General features: G+C 38.6%; 1 protein-coding gene across 7 annotated transcripts in view; it reads right to left on the reverse strand.

Moving 5' to 3' along the window:
• The window catches only part of aopep (aminopeptidase O (putative)), a 78,837-nt gene that overhangs the window by 46,024 nt on the left and 11,985 nt on the right, over positions 1–20,828 (reverse strand). For all 7 annotated transcript variants that reach the window (XR_006982552.2, XM_017468223.3, XM_017468222.3 and 4 more), the window contains 2 exons: positions 11,481–11,670; positions 10,987–11,099 (listed from right to left, as the gene is read on the reverse strand). Coding sequence is in view for 6 of the 7 variants with exons in the window: in XM_017468223.3 (XP_017323712.1) it covers positions 10,987–11,099; positions 11,481–11,670 (303 nt within the window). In the remaining variant the exon portion in view is untranslated. The remainder of the gene's footprint in view (positions 1–10,986; positions 11,100–11,480; positions 11,671–20,828) is intronic.

Below are 20,828 nucleotides of genomic sequence, written 5' to 3' on the forward strand. Positions count from 1 at the left end.
CACTCATTTCAAATCTGATGACTGCAACACACTCCAAAAAAGTTGGGCCAGTCAACTGTGTAACATCACCTTTTCTTTTAATAACACTTATTAAGCATTTGGGCGCTGAAGACACCAGTTGGTTAAGTTTAGCAAGTGGAATTTTCCCCCATTCTCCATTATGCATATCTAAAGCTGCGCAACTGTACTGGCCTTCGTTGCCTTATTTTGCGCTTCATAATGCGCCACACTTCATAATGTGCCATGCATAATGCACTGCGCTCTCTGCTAACGCAACCATGCGATTGTAATCCGGGGGGAATATGGTTTTGTGTTGTCCTGCTCTGGATGGCAGCATATGTTGCTCCAAAATGTGTACATATCTTTCTGCATTAATGGTGCACTCACAGATGTGCAAGTTACCCATGCCACGGGCACTGACACACCTCCATACCATGACAGACGCTGGCTTTTGGACCCGACGCTGATAACAGCTTGGATGGTGCTTTTACTCTTTGGCCCAGAGAACACGACGGCTGTTTTGTCCAAAAACTATTTGAAACATGATTCCACTGTAATACTGTCCATCTGAGAGGAGACGGAGCCCAGAGAAGTCGGTGGCGCTTCTGGACAGTGTTGGTGTATGGCTTCTACAGTACTTTGCATAGTAAAGCCTTAACTTGCGTCTGTGGATGCAACCGCAAATGGTGTTAAATGACGAAGGTTTACCAAAGTATTCCCGAGCCCATGTCAGGATATCCATTACAGACTCATGACTGTTTTTAAGACAGTGAGGTCTGAGGTATCGGAGATCATGTGCATTCAGAAGTGGTTTTCGGCCTTGCCCTTTACGCACCGAGATTTGACCGTATTCCTTGAATCTTTTAATTATATTATACAATGTAGAAGGTGAAATGTCCGAAATCCTACCGATTTGTCTTTGGGGAATGTTGTTCTCAAAGTGTTGGATTATTCGCTGATGCATCTGTTAGCAGATAGGCAAACCTCGACCCATCCTTGCTCTTGAAGGACTAGGCCTTTTTTGAGGCTCCTTATATACTATGATTAGACAATTTCCTCACCCGTTTCCCATCACCTTCTTCTTGTCACATCGCTATTAGTCCTAAATTGGAACGTGTTGCATGCATCAATTTCAAAATAAAGGGTTCTCTTCAAAAACCTATGCAGTCGATTAGGTAAAACATCAAATACCTTGTCTTTATAAGTTTTTTGTTTAAATACAAGTCAAATTGGAATTGGTGAAGGACACTGGGGTTGAAACTTTGCACAATGTTCTTTTGCATAACATGCATCCTGTTTAGTTCATATGAAAGCAAGGGCAGCAGCCATAAAACATTATCACGTATAATACTGTATATGAACCACACAAAAGTCAGCAATGCAGCCTCACTGAGATCTGTAACTCTTTTTTTTTTTGCTGCCTGACTGTGCCCTCAGAGCTAATGACTGATAGAGTGTTTCCTTCCTGAGCAGACACTGGCAAATAAACAATGGTTGGAGCAGTGGCTATGGCTGCATGTGTGATCATTACCCCAGTTTAAAAGCATCGATCGACATCAGGAGATTAACCGAGCTCGCCTATAAAGAGGCTCCTGCAATGCCGGCCCTGCTGGATCAATACGCAGGCGCCGCTTGCCTGGGTCATGCTACTTTCTTACAAATCATCCCCCCCCCCCCCCTCCCCTTTATGGATGAGGGTGAAGGCAGCAGTGAAAAGACCAGAATACTTTTGGTTTTTTTGCCATTGTCCAGCCAATGCACTGGGGTATTTGTTTAAACAAGGAAACCTCAACTCTACGGCTATCAGCACCCTCTGGGGAACCCTACATTATTAAAAAAAATTGTGGTATTTAGAGATTCAATAGAAATGTTATTGCAAGCAAATCAGTAAGGAACATTTTGTAATGTCCCTCTAGTGTGTGGATTAATCTGATGGTTAGAAGTGGCAAGTCGATAAATATTTAAGTTACGTTCGAGACTTGATGAAAGAAATGCATTTTGGGGAATTATTCTAATCAATATTGTAATCTTCTCACAAGCACCATGATCATAAATGTGACTGTCACAGTTAATAAATACTATGACCGCGATTTTTCATAACTCAGCATTTAGCAAAGAAGAAGAACAAAAAACAAAAAATAGGATTCTAAAGCCAACCAAAGAGACAAAAAACAAAAACAAAAAACAGTTGAACAATGTTGGGTATTCACAACATGCTAGCTGTAAGCATTGACTAAGCTGGCTGGCAGTAATTTTGGTAGCTATCTATCCAATTAGCAAATAAGTCAAATATCTTGGTCAAAAATGCTTCTGCTCTATAACAAGTACAACTTGACATCAACAGCATCAATGGGGATGCCACTACCACAGACATGTCTAGTCCTTATAGTTACTAATTTGTATGAAAGGAAGACCCTTAAAATATACTTCACACATGAAGAAAGTTATTGACGAAAAAACTATTTCAGACAGAGGGCACGGTGGCTTAGCGGTTAGCACATTTGCCTTGCAACTCCAGGGTTTTTACCTAATAATCTCTCCCTCTCTTTACTTCCCTCTCCCCTTCTGTCGAGCCACACATGATTTTATGGAGATGTCCGTGATCCTGACCCTTTCTGCTCTCCAGACCTGGCTGATCCATACTGATGCCTTAACTCTGGATGGAGCTCAACTTGAGGCTACAGCCTGGAGATTGCTGAGGATGGTGCTGCTTGAAGTACCATGGAAATGGTTTTGGACCTCAATTCCACATGGACATTCTCGCTGTGATTGCTGGGACTACGGTTACTGCTATGGCCTTGGGACTGCAATTACCACATACGATTTTACACTCAGGTCTTCTTTAGTGAACAGTGGATCAGTTCAACAAAACAGACTGCATATATAAACCATAATGAACTTTCTTTTACTTTCACACTATCCGTTGTTACTCAGATGAGGATGGGTTCCCTTCTGAGTCTGGTTCCTCTCAAGATTTCTTCCTCATATCATCTTAGGGAGTTTTTCCTTGCCACCATCATGGCCAAGCACTATACAAATAAAATTGAATTGAATTGAATTTGGGGTTTGATTGAGAATTTGCATACAGTATTCTCCCCGTGCTTCAGGGGTTTCCTCCAGGTACTCTTCTTTCCTCCCCAGTCCAAAGACAGGTGTTGTAGGCTGACTGGCATTTCAAAATCAGCTGTAGTGTGTGAATGTGTGAGCGACTGTGCCCTGTGATGTATTGGTACCCTGTCCAGGGTGTCCCCCACCTTTTGCCCCGAGTTCCCTAAGACAGGTTCCACTCTCCCCGTGACCCCTCAATACAGAAAATGTATGGAACTATTTCCGAAATATTATGACCTTGCTTTGACCTTGATCCTGTTTGGAACAATTCCCAAATCTTATCAGTTCTTCATCTTGTTACAAAGATAGCTCCATATAAAACTACTTGAGATATCGCACGAGAATCTCAGACAGGCACCTGGAAATATGGCAAAAATATTAGACAGCAAGAAAACTGGCCATGAATTCCTGAACTCAAATGTGTAACATCTCTACGTCTCTGTATGACAAACCAGGAAGAAACTATTGAACAAAAACTTCAGACAAAATTTCAGACATTTGAACTTGCTGTGATCTGATCCTGTTTGGATTCATTTCAAAATGGAATCAGTTCATCTGCTGGTTACAATCATAATTCCCTATAAATACTACAAAACATTCAAACGCTCTTTCTAGAGATATCACGCTAATGAGAACCTTGGACGGATCCACGGAACAACCTGAAAACATAATATGGAGTGATAAAAATGACACACCAGTCTTAAATCTAAAGTTTTTGAGCTAATCAATAATACCTACTAGAGTTATATGAACAGGAGTCATGACTTATTTTTAGCTGGCTTGTCTCTTTAAAGGACACTCTGAGAGTTGGAGCCACGCCTGGTACGTGGGAGTTCACAGTTCCATAGCAGCCAAGAATGCCTTCGATCTTTGCAGGTACAGATCCACTCAGGTGAGGGAAATGTGGCATGTTAAAACACTAGTGCATGTCTGTGAGACCTGTTTTTAAAGATTCAGAACCAGCACTGGTTATCATCTCTTTTTTTTTTTTTGTCTCATTCTGATTGATGTCCTTATGCTTTATTCACCAAAATTATACTTATTCACACTCACTCTCTTGTCTCTCTTGATAACTCTGGTAAGGGATGTTGTTTTTAAAAAGCACCTTCCATTTTTCCTTACCTCTTTCTCCTAGTATAGAGGAGAAAGAGATCGTAACAGACAGTGAAGGAGAGGGAGAATAAGCACATAAGACTGGCATCCACTAACATTCAACTCAACAGCTATGAAGTGTCTGGGGAGAAAAGGAAACACCACAACACTAGTGCTGCAGAAACAAAACAACAACAGTGTGAACAGTGGGCTTTTCACCAGAGACTGCAAATCAGTCAGCCATTAAAAATGATTAAAAAAAACCTTTACAACAGAAAGCTGTGTTTTGACTAAGGAAGCAAACTGGTCGTACAAGTCAGAAATAGGCCACGGCTGTTTTCACACCTAGTTTGACTCTGTACCAGAGTTTGATTTTTGCTGACATCGTATCTTTTCCTTTGGTTCCCTTGGTTTCATATTTCAACCATTCTCAAGTGTAATAAATAGCTTTAACGTGTGGATGTTCCCTGAATGGGCTCATTAAGGCTTGTTTTACATCTGCACGTCAAGCACACACATTTTATTATTTTTTTAAGAGTAAATATAGAATACTATAAACGACTACCAATTAACAATATTACCAGCTTGACAATATTACTCATAGTTTAAGGGCAATAAAAATGCCAAATGTTTTTTCTGCATGCACTTATGGGACTATTGTTAGACATGCTTAATATCTGGTAAATGGTCTGTACTCATATAGTGCTTTTTTTAACCGTAGCAGCTCTACAAAGCACTTTACACTGTGTCTCATTCAACCATTCACACACACACACACACACACACACACACACACACACACACACACACACACCCCAATGGTATCAGAGCTGCCATGCAAAGTGCTAGCTTGCCATCGGGAGCAACTTGGGGTTCAGTGTATTGCCCAAGGCCACGTCGGCATGTGGAGTCATGTAGGCTAGGATAACCTTATGATTAGTGGACAACCCGCTCTACCACCTGAGCCATAGCCGCCCACAATTATATTATATTTCCATGCACACATATGGATTCAGGGATTATTAGCAGGTCAGGTCCTACAACAATTTGGCTCATATAAATAAATAAATAAATCATGGTCTAGGGAGGTAAAAGACAAGTCATGCCATTTGAACCATAAAACTAGAAGCAAGCTGGAGGGAAGAAATAGAGAGACAGAGAGAGAGAGAGAGAGAGAGAGAGAGAGAGAGAGAGAGAGAGAGAGAGAGAGAGGAGTAATAGGCATTCATCAAATACACAATACATGGTCTGCTCACTACAGTCTGCACTTCCGCATGAATGGATGAATTGAGTCTTGCTTCTAGTCATCAGACTGTGAAAATCGATGGAAATCACTTTCAATCTTTCACAATCAAAAACTTTTCTTTATGAGAAAAAAAGGTTTCTCTAGTGTTCTCCAAGTGAGCTGAAAAGCTTTATGTACAAAACAGCATGAACACAATGCACATTGTATAATATTGTGTTGTATTTTTACTTTGAGTACTTTTATTCATTTATTGAGTACTCTATATATACTCAAGTACTCTATCTATCTCTCTCTCTCTCTCTCATCTACAAATGTAGATGTACAAAATCTCATCTACAAATGCACCATCACACTACTTAAACAAGGCTCATTATCTGCAAATCAGCCATCACATGGATGAATGAAGTTGCCCGGAGCTAACACATGCAGGTTTGTGCCATATTACTTCCCGAAAAAACCTTGCTTTGATCCTGATGGATGACTGTAACACAACCAGGTTTGTGTACACCCATTAACAATTGGGTGATCTTGCAAAAACTTGATATGGTTATATATTTTTTCAGACTAGATCACGATCCAGCTCATCTTCCACCGTACCATGTCGTACCATGTCAGGGCATCAGTGATGTTTTTCCTGTGCTTACTTGTTTTCTCATAAGGAGTGCCTTTTTCAAACTCATTTTTTGCACCATGCCCAATGTATAAAATCCAGCAGTTCAATATAACCAAGTTTCAATTCTTTAGGCACCAACTTCTCTGTGGTGTGCCACTATGTTGCAAAATGGTTGCTAAAAACAACTTGGGGTGCCATGTCTGAGCATGGTCTCTCTGTAAAAAAACAGATCATGCAGACATTTGAATCATTCATGATCTAAAATCTTCATATCGCCCACCACTATTACCAATTGAAATGAAGACATCATTTATCATTTAATAAAGCAGAAGGCATAAGTTCTGCTGGTTTTATCTAAATCAACTAAAAATTGAGAAGAGTTTATTATTAGTATGATTTTATTATTATAGTTGCTTTTTTATAAGTGTTAGTTTTAAAAGGTCGATAGCTATAAAACGCTTCAGTTACAGCTGATTATTTTATAAGGGTAAAGCTGCATATCTCCACTGACATGCATTGGCTTATAAACAATTCTCGCCCCTGCTAATGTGGCGGGAGAGCTGGCACGTGAAAGTAGCTAGCATCTAAGTTTCTTATATCTATGGTGTACATCTACATTGGGAGCATGCTGGAACAGTGTTTCAAAAAAAATTCACTCAATCATTCGCATATAAGCAGACTTGAGATATTCAGACTGGAATGAGGTGAATTCATCTTATTCACAGTATGTTAGCAACAGTATGCTAGTGAGCCTAACTTCCTACATGGGCCCTTTTTCCATCAACACTAAAGGGAAACTGAAAAAAGTCAAAGTCTGAACATTTAATCCAAGAGATTACATTCGGCTGAGCGAGGGGCCAATTCAGACATGTTCCCTGCTGGAGCAGCAGAATTCATGTGGAGGTGTGCTCCTAAATGAACCAAGGAACAAACAAACGAACACACACACACAGTTCATCTACAGTATTGCTTTCTTTGAGAGAGCATCCCTGTATTCATTATCCATATATTATCCATATTACATTATTTTAACTAAAGTTTAACAGTGTTATAAATATAAATTTATTTAGCTTGAGAACAGTAAAATAATTCATATTAGCAGGCATATTGACGTTGTATATAAGTGATGGTATAATGAAATGCTTCTCCATAATAGTTCATACCACCAACATTTCAGTTCAATAAGCTCATTCAAGTCCAAAACTCTTTCATGCAAAAAAAAAAAGAAAAAAAAAAGCCTTACATAAGGCCCCGAGGACTGTTTAATAAAATATTTATGCAATTTTATATAAATGTGTTATGAAGGCCCATTGTAAGCTCATTGTAGATAATGTAGATAAGCTCATTGTAGCCCAGTGTAGATATGCTTCATATAAAGCATTCAAAAACTGACATTAGCAGGTTGTTCTTTCATCTTCAGTGCTTTATCCTGGTCAAGGAGGCGCTGAATCCAGAGCCTATCTCAGGAATATTAAGTATAGTATGGCATAGGGAGGTATTTCATATTCAGTATAGTATGGTATAGGGAGTCATTTCATATTAAGTATAGTATGGTATAGGGAGTCATTTCATATTAAGTATAGTATGGTATGGGGAGTCATTTCATATTAAGTATAGTATGGTATGGGGAGTCATTTCATATTAAGTATAGTATGGTATAGGGAGTCATTTCATATTAAGTATAGTATGGTATAGGGAGTCATTTCATATTAAGTATAGTATGGTATGGGGAGTCATTTCATATTAAGTATAGTATGGTATAGGGAGTCATTTCATATTAAGTATAGTATGGTATAGGGAGTCATTTCATATTAAGTATAGTATGGTATGGGGAGTCATTTCATATTAAGTATAGTATGGTATAGGGAGTCATTTCATATTAAGTATAGTATGGTATAGGGAGTCATTTCATATTAAGTATAGTATGGTATGGGGAGTCATTTCATATTAAGTATAGTATGGTATAGGGAGTCATTTCATATTAAGTATAGTATGGTATGGGGAGTCATTTCATATTAAGTATAGTATGGTATAGGGAGTCATTTCATATTAAGTATAGTATGGTATGGGGAGTCATTTCATATTCAGCATAGTATGGTATAGGGAGGTATTTCATATTCAGCATAGTATGGTATAGGGAGGTATTTCATATTCAGTATAGTATTGTATAGGGAGTCATTTCATATTAAGTATAGTATGGTATAGGGAGGTATTTCATATTCAGTATAGTATGGTATAGGGAGTCATTTCATATTAAGTATAGTATGGTATAGGGAGTCATTTCATATTAAGTATAGTATGGTATAGGGAGTCATTTCATATTAAGTATAGTATGGTATAGGGAGTCATTTCATATTAAGTATAGTATGGGGAGTCATTTCATATTAAGTATAGTATGGTATAGGAGGTCATTTAATATTCAGCCTTGAATTGTTTTTTTAAAAATGACTGGACAAAAAAGTACTGCAGATTTTGACAGAAATGTCACAATGAGCAGCGGTTTATGATCACTGATTTTGGTGGTGCAGGATGACATAATAACAACATGGCCTCAAGCAAAATTAAATTCAGAAGTTGTCACACTAAGCTATAGGCTACTATCTAGTGAATTTTTTTTGTAACCCTGTAACAGGCAGTTCAGAGTAGACAACATACAGTGGACATAAAAACCATACACACCCCTGTTAAAAGTGCAAGTTTTTGTGATGTAAAAAATGAAACGACGATAAACCATTTCAGAAAAACCTATACAACCCCTTAGCTTATATGTTGATAAAGCACCTTTTGCACTCAGTATTTTTGGACAAGGGTCTGACAACTCCAAGCACATCATGATTTGTCCATTTTATTCCACTCTTCCTTGCAAAAATATGTCAAATTGTGATGAGCTCTCCTGTGCACAGCTATAATCAAATCATTCCACAGGTTTTCGACAGGATTTAGATCTGGGCTCTGACTGGGTTGTTCCAAAAATGTTGATCTTCTTCTTCTGAAGACTTTTCTTTTTTTAAAACTTGGATTTATGCTTTGGATCGTTATCGTACTGAAAAATGAATTTTTTCCTTCATCTTCAGCTGTCTAAAAGTTACCTGCAGATTTTATGCCAGCCTCCCTAATATGTTTTCTTACTGCCCATTCGTCAAGTTTGGAGGGACGTCTTGTACTTGGTAACCACTGTGGTGCCCCATTTTCTCCACTTGTTGATGATGGCCATCACAGTGATCCTAAAGATGTGGGAATCTTCAGAACCTTTCTCCTGATTGATACCTTTTCACAATGAGATCGAGTACATGCTTTGTAAGGTCTTTATGGACCATGGCTTCAGCAGTCAAATCAAACTAAGAAGTGGGCCAATAAATCCTACTGAAACAGCTGATCTTTAGTTGGGGTTAATCAGAATCACTTTATTGATGACAGGTGTATGATAAATACGTTTGAACACGAGTTTCATCTGTGTAGATTTTTTTTATATCCACTGTACATACAGTGTTAGACATACCTTTGTTCAACTGTGTTCAATACAGTAGGTGTGTTTCCTGTCACCTCAGTGTGTGAGGCACAGACAGAAGAGCTAATATCATTAACGATAGCTGCCAGGTTTCAGCTAATTTTCCAGCCCAACTACCAAGCCATCGCAACAAACACACAAAAGTAGATCTAAAAAAAATTGCCACACATTTAAAAAACAATTTGACACACATTTCTCACATTCTTTTTCTCAGCCGGTGTGTGGGAAACAAGGTCACTGTGGTGCACCGCAATTCTGATGCACTGACATTATCCACTTCATAATTCCCCTTTCCCTCTTCTAAAATTTGCAAATGGTGTTGTAGATCAGATACACTGGCTGCACTTACACTAGATTTCATTCTGATTATTTCCTATAGAAAAAGACCTTAGAGGCCACAAGGGTATTTAAAAACTAGAACACTCTGGTATAAAAACCTGCCATTAACCATTATGTCTATAAAACAAGAATGGGGCAGTGTGGTTCGTGCCCCAGTGGGCCTCGAATAGGGCTTGTTGCAGTTCCCAGTGAGCATGACATTCTATGATTGTATCTACTGTATGCATGACATTCTATGATTGAATCTACTGTAGCAAGGCAAGCAAATAAATGGAATACAATCTTACAGCTGTCATACGGCAACACGTTTGAACCCTTTCATGCATGAATTATGAAATCCTGATCAAGGACATTTTTTTTTCTGTTTTTACGCTTTTTTATGCATAAAAGAAATGTTCCTTCATTTTACTTTTATAAACATTTTTCAAAAAGTTATAGATATTATACAGTTATTATATAATATAGTTATTCGAACGATAATGGCTGTTATGCAGGTATTCTATTGAAATCCTTGCAATAACAAGAAAATGGCTTTTGAATAGCTGTCCACTGTAGTGACCACTATGCATGAAAGGGTTATAATAGTTGGTCACTCAAATGAGGTAATTAGTATTTCAGCTGAATTTAAACTGTTAATTAATTCATTTAATTTATTCATTTATTTAATTTGTTAAATGGCTGATATATTTACTCTGCCCTACCTGCCCCTATGGATGATCCACCACTGATGGTGAAAAACAGCTAATTGCTGAAAGAGCAGAAAGAAGGCTGACACAACTTGTGCGGATGTACAGACAATTTAAAAATTAACAGGGCCACCTTTATCACTGGTGCTAAAAGACTCCTAAAAACACACAATATCCATAACGTCCTCTAATAATGTGCATAATGAGTATTATAGCTTTAAAAAAAAATAACAATGGCTGCAGTAAAAATGAACCCTTGACATCTACAGTACCATTACATAAAAATGTGCCTGTGTTTACGTCTGCATGTGTATAAGCGGAGATCATCAGTAATGAGGCTTCAGGTGGAATACAAGGCAGATAGTGAGGGTGAGAGAAAGGTGACTTGTCAGACCTAAGGACCTGCAGCTCCTCTTCTGAGTTCTCTAACTCATCCTTCAGTCTTCTCCAACGCAGCAGAGCCTTCAGCTGCTTCTGCTGCTCATTCTCAGTGGTGCCCATTTGTGACTGTGGTTATGTATGTGAGAGAGAGAGAGAGAGAGAGAGAGAGAGAGAGAGAGATTTATTATACTATAAATATAGAAGTTATATTTATTTTAGGCAAAAACTGTGTCCATTTTAATAGTAATTCTTTTGGTCAAAAAGTGTCATTTTTCAGAAAGTTCCATAGACTGAGTAAGGAACAGTTTATGAACCCCAAAAACAGAGAGCGACTGCAATTAATCTCATCTCACTTGCAAATCCTGCTGTTTCCGAATGCTCATCTGCTGTAGCATATACTGTACATATCAGAACAAAACTGAAATTATGAAGCTACCTGAGAAGGTGATAGCCAAGAAAAGCTGAGCTATGCTGAACATGCTGTTGATTTTTCAGTGGTTCAGATACCTGATGGATTTTGGCCCAGAACACGTCTTCTAGGTATGTAGCAAACCCCTCACTGATCCACTCCTCTGTCCAATCCCGCGCTCCGATGGCTAAACCAAACCAGGAGTGAGCAATCTCATGGCACAACCTTGTCCCACACAGGATTTTGTTACCCTCTAGCACACTCTGGGACAGGAAGATGATATGCGGGCTGGAAAACACACAGACACAGACAGGTGAATAAACTGGATTATCTTCAACAGTGATTTGTGGTCAAAAGCTTTTATGTTTTGGGGCACTACCAATAGTCAGGTATGATGTCAGACTGACAAATCTTTTTTTTTAGATGACAAAAACTCACTGGTGTAATAAAATGCCTTCACATTCTTGTTATAGATGTCTCAATGTAAAACATTTAAAGGTGTATAAATCAAGATTAGCATTCTAGTGGTTAAGTAGGTGAAGTACAACAACACCGGAATGATTATTTACTCCCTGAACCAGCCTGCTTTTCCTCGCCAATTTACATGAAGCATGATCCCACAGTCTACAATGGCTAGTAAAATTCAATTAGATGGGTTATGGTATTAGCATTTTAGCCTGACCTGTGTTTTTGTCCATTTGGCTATTCAGCTGCTTGACAGCCAAGTTATAACATGAAATTCGGTTCATACTGATTAGCTGCTGTGAGAATGGTGGAGAATGTTTATCTTTCTTTGTAATGAGCTCCCATGAGCTTTTCAGCTGACCGTCACAACCAGATAGCTAGTTAGCACTGTTGGTTGCACAGGAGCTAGAATTTCAAACATTTCTAGGAAGGTGATTCATCTAAAGAAGAGGTATTCAAACACCGGGGTGCACCTCCCTATTGGGTCATGATGGAATTTCAGGGGCAATAACATTTTGCATAGGAGCTTTGCATTTTAACAAAGGAATACAAAAGTTCTTTAAAAGTTCTTAAAATACGAGAAGTGGGGCTCACGGGGAAAAAGTTTGAATACTTCTGAAGCATTACCATACTTACCTCTCTTTTCGTTTTTGTTTCTTGTCATTAAGTTTCCTGGAAGCATGACATGGTTTTTTGCACACAGTAAAAGTCAGCCTGTGCTGGGCGCTTACCAGAATCTGCTCTGTTTTCCTTTCTGAACAGACTGAGACTGGGGCGGAGTGAAGGGTCAGTTGGGAGGGTCTATAAAAAGACTGACAGGAGGCCCATGTAAACACAGACAAGCCTTCTGGCCTGGAGCGCAGTTTTCCAAATGGGTTTTCTCAGCCACATAGTTATACACCGATCAGCCATAACATTAAAACCACTGAAAGGTGACGTGAATAACAATGATTATCTCATTACAGTGGCACCTGTCAAGGGATGGGATATATTAGGCATCAAGTGAACAGTCAGTTCTTAAAGTTTATTGTGTTGGAAGCAGGAAAAATGGGCAACAGTAAGGATCTGAGAGACTTTGACAAGTCATGGCTAGCCAAAAGCTGCCATGGGTCAGAGTATCTTCAAAAAATTGTGGGGGTGGGTTGGATGGCCAAAGGCTAACCTGTCTGGTCTGATCCCACAGCACAAATTGCTGAAAACCTTAATGCTGGCTATGATAAAAAGGTGTAAGACCACACAGTGCATTGCAGCTTGCTACGTATGGGGCAGTGTAGCCGCAGTCCGGTCAGAGTGCCCATGCTGACCCCTGTCCACTGCCGAAAGTACCTACAGGGGGCACGTGAGCATCAGAATTGGACCATGGAGTCAATCTGATGCTCTGGGCAATGTTCTGCTGGGAAACCTTGGGTCCTGACACTCATGTTGATGTTACTTTGACACGTACCACCTACCTAAACATTGCTGCAGACCAAGTACACCCCTTCATGGAAATGATATTCCCTAATGGCAGTGGCTTCTTTCAGCAGGACACACTGCAAAATTTGTACAGTAATGGTTTGAGGAACATGACAAAGAGTTCAAGGCGTTGACTTGGCCTTTAAATTCCCCAAACCTCAAAGAAATCCGAACCATGGAGGCCTCTCCTCGCAACTTACAGGACTTAAAGGATCTGCTGCTAACCTCTTGGTGCCAGATACCACAGCGCACCTTCAGAGGTCTTGTGGAGTGCATACCTTGACAGGTCAAAGCTGTTTTGGTGGAAGAAGAGGGACCTACAGAATATTAGGCAGGTGCTTTTAACGTTATATATTAAATATGTTTGTGCTAATGCCATAACAAACAATTTTTTATTCATGCTGTACATATTTTTCATCTTATTTGTACTACTACGAAATAAAAGAAATTGACTATTGCATATTTAAAGCTGATAAACAGAACCAAACTGAAAACTCTCTTTGATATGGGAACTGATTTGTTGATCCAGTCCCAACATCAACACAGATCCAGTTTTGGCACGTTTACACACCATAGCCACCCCAAATCCACATCAAAGCGCTGTATTTTTCCTCTCCCGATCAGCCTATCATTAAGGAGGAGAAACACAGAGTTCAAAAGATGCCTGTGGATTTTGGAGAAGCCTTCTGGACCGCACCCTTCTTTCTTCCTCTTTCTCCGTGTGCTAATATAGCTAAATTAAAGGACGTACGTACTGCAACACTTCTGAGGCTGGTCAGTAGCTTAACCTCAAATAAGACTCGGTAAAGGACAAGCAAATAAAACGATGTCAAAAACAGCACAGCTTAACAAGTTCATTTGTTAAGCACCAAAACAAATAGCTAGCATGAATACTTCTGCAACCTGCAGATAAGATTCAGGAGTTATAGGAGTTATCTGGTCATAAAAAAAAAAAAATAAATAATAATAATAAAATGAACACACTACTGTTTGCTTTTTCTCTGCATATTACTTTGGGTGACCTTTTCAGCAGGGCTTCTAGTGTGTTCACCTTACAGCTGTGATTTATCAAAACTCTGCTCCAAACGTCACTCTGGCAAGCAAGAGCGCCAACACCCATTTCTTTTGTGTCCTCCGGTCTTGGCTTGCCCACATAATGGTTTTCAAATGTAACACACGGTCAGTGGATACACAGAGCTTCTATTCAAATCGCCAGGGCTTTATTATTTGGACTGGTAAAACCACCCAAGAGCTTTCCACACTCCCTCTTTTCAATTGCAGAATATATTCATATAGCTTTGGTCCCAAGGGATTTCTTTCCCCTCAACTGGACACAATGGCCTCGGCAAACTGGAGGAAATCTGCACAAAACCCTGAGCCTGACTCGCAGCAGAACATGGTACTCGTATCTCCCATTCATGCTGTTTACTCTTTGAAGTATGCAAGCTAGTACTGTTCAGGAACCTTAAACAGTTCTCATAAACACAGTTTAGCAAGTATTTCAGTCCACTTCCCCTGATGTCCTAGAGGGGGACATAAAGGGTTGAAGGAATTGCAACAAAAACGCGCAGCTACTGTGATGACAGCACGCTGAAACAGCAGCCGAATCAGAACAAGCACAATCAGAATAAATATTCTAATAGCAGGTACTCGAATCTGAAAGTGAAAACCTTCACTGATTTATAAACTCTCTGAAAAGGATCAGGCATACCATTTACTGTAGCACCTCTAATCAAAAGCAAGACTCATTTTTTTTTCTTTTGTCATGAGCTGCAGCCAACCTGTTTTGATTATATGTAAGGAACATTTCCTGTCGTCTGAACAGCAGGCATGACACAATCCCTTTTATACATTCAGATTTATGCATCAATCACTAAAGGGTATGTTTGTTTGAACAACAACAAAATAAATGGTTTGTGAATTTAAAAACTGCTCTGTTTGTCCTGAGTACAGAACCTTGCTCATATTAAAAGTTTTATTTAAAAAAAAAAAGTAGGCTTTATGAAGCTAAACAGTAAAGACAGTGATGTTTATTCTGTGCATGGTGTTTGTCTCTTACACTGTGAACTGCATACAGTCAATGTCAGGTTTGCAAATACTCTTAGACTGACTGGACTATTTGTTAAATATCTCTTTATACATAATGACAACCATACTAAAAAACAAATTCTGGTGGACAACGCTGGAAACTGCGCTCACGGAGTATGAAAAGAAGTTATGGAGAAAGAACAGTCAGTGAATAAAAGTCAGCTTTTGTCTTTGTTGCTACTTCGCTTTTGTATAAAAATTACAATCTGCTGATTATGTGGATGAAACACAGGTCTAAAAATGCTTCTTTTATGGGTGTACACACACACACACACACACACACACACACACACACACACACACAAGTTCATAGAATACATTTAGTTTGACGGGTAAAAAGGAGTAAGCTTCATTCATCCAAAGACAGAATAGCATCACTATATTTAATAGAAGAACGACAGAATGTAAAGCCCAATGGCTCCTATTTCAAACCTGTCAGAATCAACCTCATACTTTCCTCAAACCAATAGAAAGCTGGTCCACAAACATGGGGCTGTCACGAAGGGGTGGAAATCTGGAAAGAACAAATCATCTCTCATCTAAAATTAAGTCCAGAGGTGTATTTGTGCCCTTTGTGCATTAAACATATTTCCCAACAGTTGAATAAGCTGCCTTTTGTTGTCAGAGCAAACGAATACTCTACATCCAAAGACAGTCATTCTCTTACTGACCGCATCCAGTAATAGAGAAGAGCAGACGACAGAATACATTCTGCTGGTGCCGAATTGTGTTACATGCACTTAAGAGGCATAAAGGGACTTATTTAAAAGCAAACCATATATCGACAGACATGAAAGACGGCAATCATTGACAATTTGTCTGAGCTTTAAGCTTTATAAAGCTTTAATCATCAGTACACATGTGCACAACTATGGAAAAAAAATTGTCAAGTACACATGATGTCTGGAAGAGGGGCTTACTCATCATAGAACAACAACAATAGCAACAACAAAAAAAGCGCTTCGGGCAAGTTGCCATGCATTTCTTCAGACATCAACAAGGTGCACAGATCACGAACAAACTCACACCAGCACATGCTCAAAAGGCACACCTGCAGTAAGACAAAGAAACATGCATGCACTCTAAAACACTTTCCTCACACACCTGCCTTCCTATCAGTGGATCAACACTTTAAAGGAAAACTACATAAAAAAAAATAATAAAAATTTTTTTTAACATATATTCTATAAGATCAGAGACACCTTCCTACACTTTCTCGAACAGAATGAGTTGACTCTTGAATAATACATGAGTATACAAATGAATTTGATCATGCCACTCTCTTTTTTTTTAATGCATAGATCAGGACAGTGGAGTATGTATGAACTTGGGAGTTGTATATATTACTGTTTATTGTAATATATTTCCCATTTTCATTAACATGTACTCTTACCTGTGCTGAACTGTCACATTCTTTGTCTGCTTTATTTTACGTTACTAGTTTACATTTATATTACTTTATTATTTCTACGATATATACTGTGTATGTATGCTTACACCCATATACACACCAAAAAACAATAAATAAATTTTTTATATATATATATATATTGGAGAGTGACTGAGGGGGTTTGTTCTTTGGTTCAGTTTTCTTTTCATTCTAATTTCGCATTGCATATGTCATGGAATAATGATTAGGTTTCACTGTTAGCTCCTAAAATAAGAGCAAGGTCTTCTTTCTTACTCATCTTTTTCCAAGGAGGTTTAATGTCATTAATGAAAAATCCAACATAAATGTAGTGAAGACAGCAAATGCTGAAATGAAAGTACCCGAATGCAATGCAGCAATAAATCTTCGAGACAACAATAACGATGGTGTTGACGGAGGTATTAGGATGAAAGTTCAAGCTTTGTGAATTTATCTGTTCGAGAAGAGTGTACATATGGGGAGGTGAGAGAGCTGGACAGACTAAAGCACTGCTGAATTGGTCTTTTCAGGTAGAGATGAAGCGCTTCCCATTGGAGATTTTCAGCAGGTATTGTGGATAATGTAGGAAACTGTTAATCAAAGTTAAAATAGTCTAACATGTCAATGAAAGATGCTTGCCATGAAGAGGTTGAATAATTTTGAAACTGGAGAAATCATTATAAGTGCATTTTCAGTTGAATTTGGTGAAAGAACTTGAAGCATTCATTGTGTTGAACTATTTCAATTGCTTTTGTTTGATTTGTTCATTGAAACAGCTGAAAGTCTGTACATTTTGACAATAAACCTGATTTGCAGTGTGGGTTGAATAATTTTGATTACAACTGTATTTATCTGCATTGTTAATCCCTTACACCCCAAATCGCAGACTGCGCTCTTCACAGTCTAATTTGTTTACTGTTCCAAAAACCTGTTTAAGATTCATGGGTGACAGGGCTTTTTCTATCTAGGCTCCTACCCTTTGGAACACTCTTCCTCTTGAACTTAAGGAAGCTCAGACCTATGGCATTTTTAAAGCTCAACTCAAGACATACTTTTTTAAACTATAATTGCTTGTTGATATTTACTTTAATTTTTTATTTATTGTGCGATGTACTGCTTATTTTGTGTACAGCGCTTTGAAAAGCTGCTTTTAAAGGCACTCTATAAAATAAAGTTTATTATTATTATTGTTATTACTCAACAAAACTACCACCATAAAGTTTCATTTAAAAGTTTTCTGACTTTTTGCAAATTTAGCTGGCCAGACACTTTAGGCCACTTCCTTACTGATTTTACGATGGGAAAACTAAAATATTTGAACACAATGGCACTGTGCTTAATAAATAAAAGACTAAAAAGTTTACAGCATTACATCATTAAGATATTAGAGTATTTATGTGAAACAGTGGCCAGTAAACATTTGGTTGGCAGACAGCAATGCAAGTTAAACATTCTTTTCTTATAAAATTAGGTAATTCTTCGTAAAGAGAAGATATAACATTTTGTATAGTCTGTAACTAGGGACTTTTTAAAACCTGGTACAAATATACAGGATGTCCCAAAATTCTGCATGCATTGGGGAAATTAGCACTTTTTAGCAAAATGTCTTCCAAAAATTTTCATACTTAGTTTTTATTATATCTTTTTTTCAGATTGCCTTTAAGAATGCCTTTGACGAAAGAAGAATGTATTGAATTCATTCTCATGGCTGGATCAGGAAGCTGTTGTGATGGACTTTAACAGGAAACATGGCAAACACATCACACACCACAAGTTTTGTTGCCAAACTTATTAACCAATTCAAAAAGACCGGAAGTGCTGCGGACCAGCTGAGAAGTGGACATCCACGAACATCCACTGACGAAGGCACGACGGACGTGGTGCTGGCATACATAGTCCCCTATGTATGGAGACTTTAGGGACACCCTGTATAATAACAGAGTGTCTGTATTGCAGCTATCAACAGTGGCCCGTGACCATAGACTTTGGTGGGACAGGATGATGTTAATAATAATGAAGCATCAAACAAAAAAACTCGAGAGGTTATCACATGTATGGTATAGGGTACTATCTACGGAATCTGTAGAACGACCCTGTAATTAACAGTTGAGCGTCGACAACATACATACATACACCATACTGCCTAGCAGCTTGTTTGGAGTGGTTTTAAATGTACATTTGTTCAACTTGTGTTCAATACAGCAGGTGTGTTTGCCAGGTTTCAGCCCAACTACACCTCAATAATCACACAAAAGACCTGAAACTAGCATGAAAAATTCAGGCACTGGACATGAGAGACACATTTTTCGTCTTTTTCCTTAGGCTTTCTGTGGGAAACAAAGTTACAGTGGTGCACATGCATTTCTGAGATACAAACTCCCTTTCCCTCCCCAATCTTTGCAATATATCCTACAATAAAAGGATTCTGTACATCAAATACACACTGTTGGCACTTACGCTTTTGTCTGTAGAAATGCACTGGATGTAAAACAAGATTATGACAGCTGGGCAACCTGTTAAGCAGCCCCTTTTAATTGTCCTGTCCACTGCTCATCCTTCAATGAAAATGTTCACAGACCGAACATGGGGCATTGTGATTACTTCCTCAACGGGCCTGTAATAGCATTGCCGCAGTTTCCGTTTTTGTAGTAATAACTCTGTGGTGCTAAGTGGGGAAGCGAGTATGCTGTTCCACAGTTGTGTCCATCGTGAAAGGCAAGCAATTCAACAAGTCACTGGCTTATACATCTGTGAAAGAGTAATCTTTTAAAAGTCATTGGCCACTCGAAAGAGGTAATTAGTATTTTAAAAGGAAAACAAAATGTATGGAGTTGTCAAAATCTAAATATGCCCCTTCCAAACCATACAGTATTTTAAAGCCCAACAGCAAGACCATCACATCACTAAATGCAATAATAACTTTATATAGTATTTCTGAGTGAAGCAAAATTCATTCTCCGCCATATAAACACACCCAACACACAACATTAGCCAACTTGCTATCCACACAATGATTTAGTCTGTATCAAAACAAAAGGATATCAAAAGTAACAGAGCTAACTATAAACAGAACATATATGTGACTATAGAAATGACACCACAAAACTATTTTACCCCTCGCATTTGTAACAAGTCTGAGGAGACGTCTGAAAGGATCCCCCCTGATCCTACCCTCAGGCTGACTTCCCATGTGCAAGTATGCATCAGGGTGTCTGGTGAAGACAGCGTCTATTTCACTACTTGACTTGACTGTGCATTAGCTGCTCAGGTATTCACTAAGCAGTGTCTTTTTCAAAAGCAGGTCCATGGAAAAAATGTGTTTACATTGAGAGACCTCTCTCACACCTTATTTTTATACTTTTCATGAGCTGTCTCAAATATTTCAAGGTTAACTATGGTGCAAGAGTGAGACCATCACTCAGGAATGCTGGAGGACTGTACTCATGGCTTTGTCAAATAGAGCAATCTCACTGAACTCTCGTTTCGATAAAAAAAAGTGAGGAAATGCCTTCCTCTGTCAGGTTCCAAAAATAAAGTGTTTAGTGATGGGGTTAGACTTCCACAGCTCTACTTAACAAGAATTACGTGCAACAGTTCTGTTAAACCATACATCACATTTGATTTAAAAAAAAAAAAAAAAATCTGATTTCATATGAGTAATCATAATTGGATGGGTGGGATGGTGGATGTTCATTTGTAAATGCTATGCAATGGCTTTATACTCACAGATGGTACAGCGTAGTCTGGAGTTTACATAATCTACGATCATTCCCACTACCTTAAATCAGCCCCTCAGCCAAAATAAACTCAGCTTGATTCAGACCCCAGTAGTACATGAAGAACAACTTATAGTCCAATTTGGTGCTCAAGAAAGAGATCCAGTCTGAAATATTGATGGTCATCATCTAAAGTTGCACACAGTTTGAGCTCTGCAAAGCCAGGATTCCTGTGAAAGACTAATGATCTGCTAGTGAAATGCTGCCAATACAAAGTCTACAATGCAATTAAACTCACCGCTGTCTGGCTACCC

Source organism: Ictalurus punctatus, chromosome 5 (assembly GCF_001660625.3).
Source record: "Ictalurus punctatus breed USDA103 chromosome 5, Coco_2.0, whole genome shotgun sequence".
In the NCBI taxonomy this organism is placed as follows: Eukaryota; Metazoa; Chordata; class Actinopteri; order Siluriformes; family Ictaluridae; genus Ictalurus; species Ictalurus punctatus.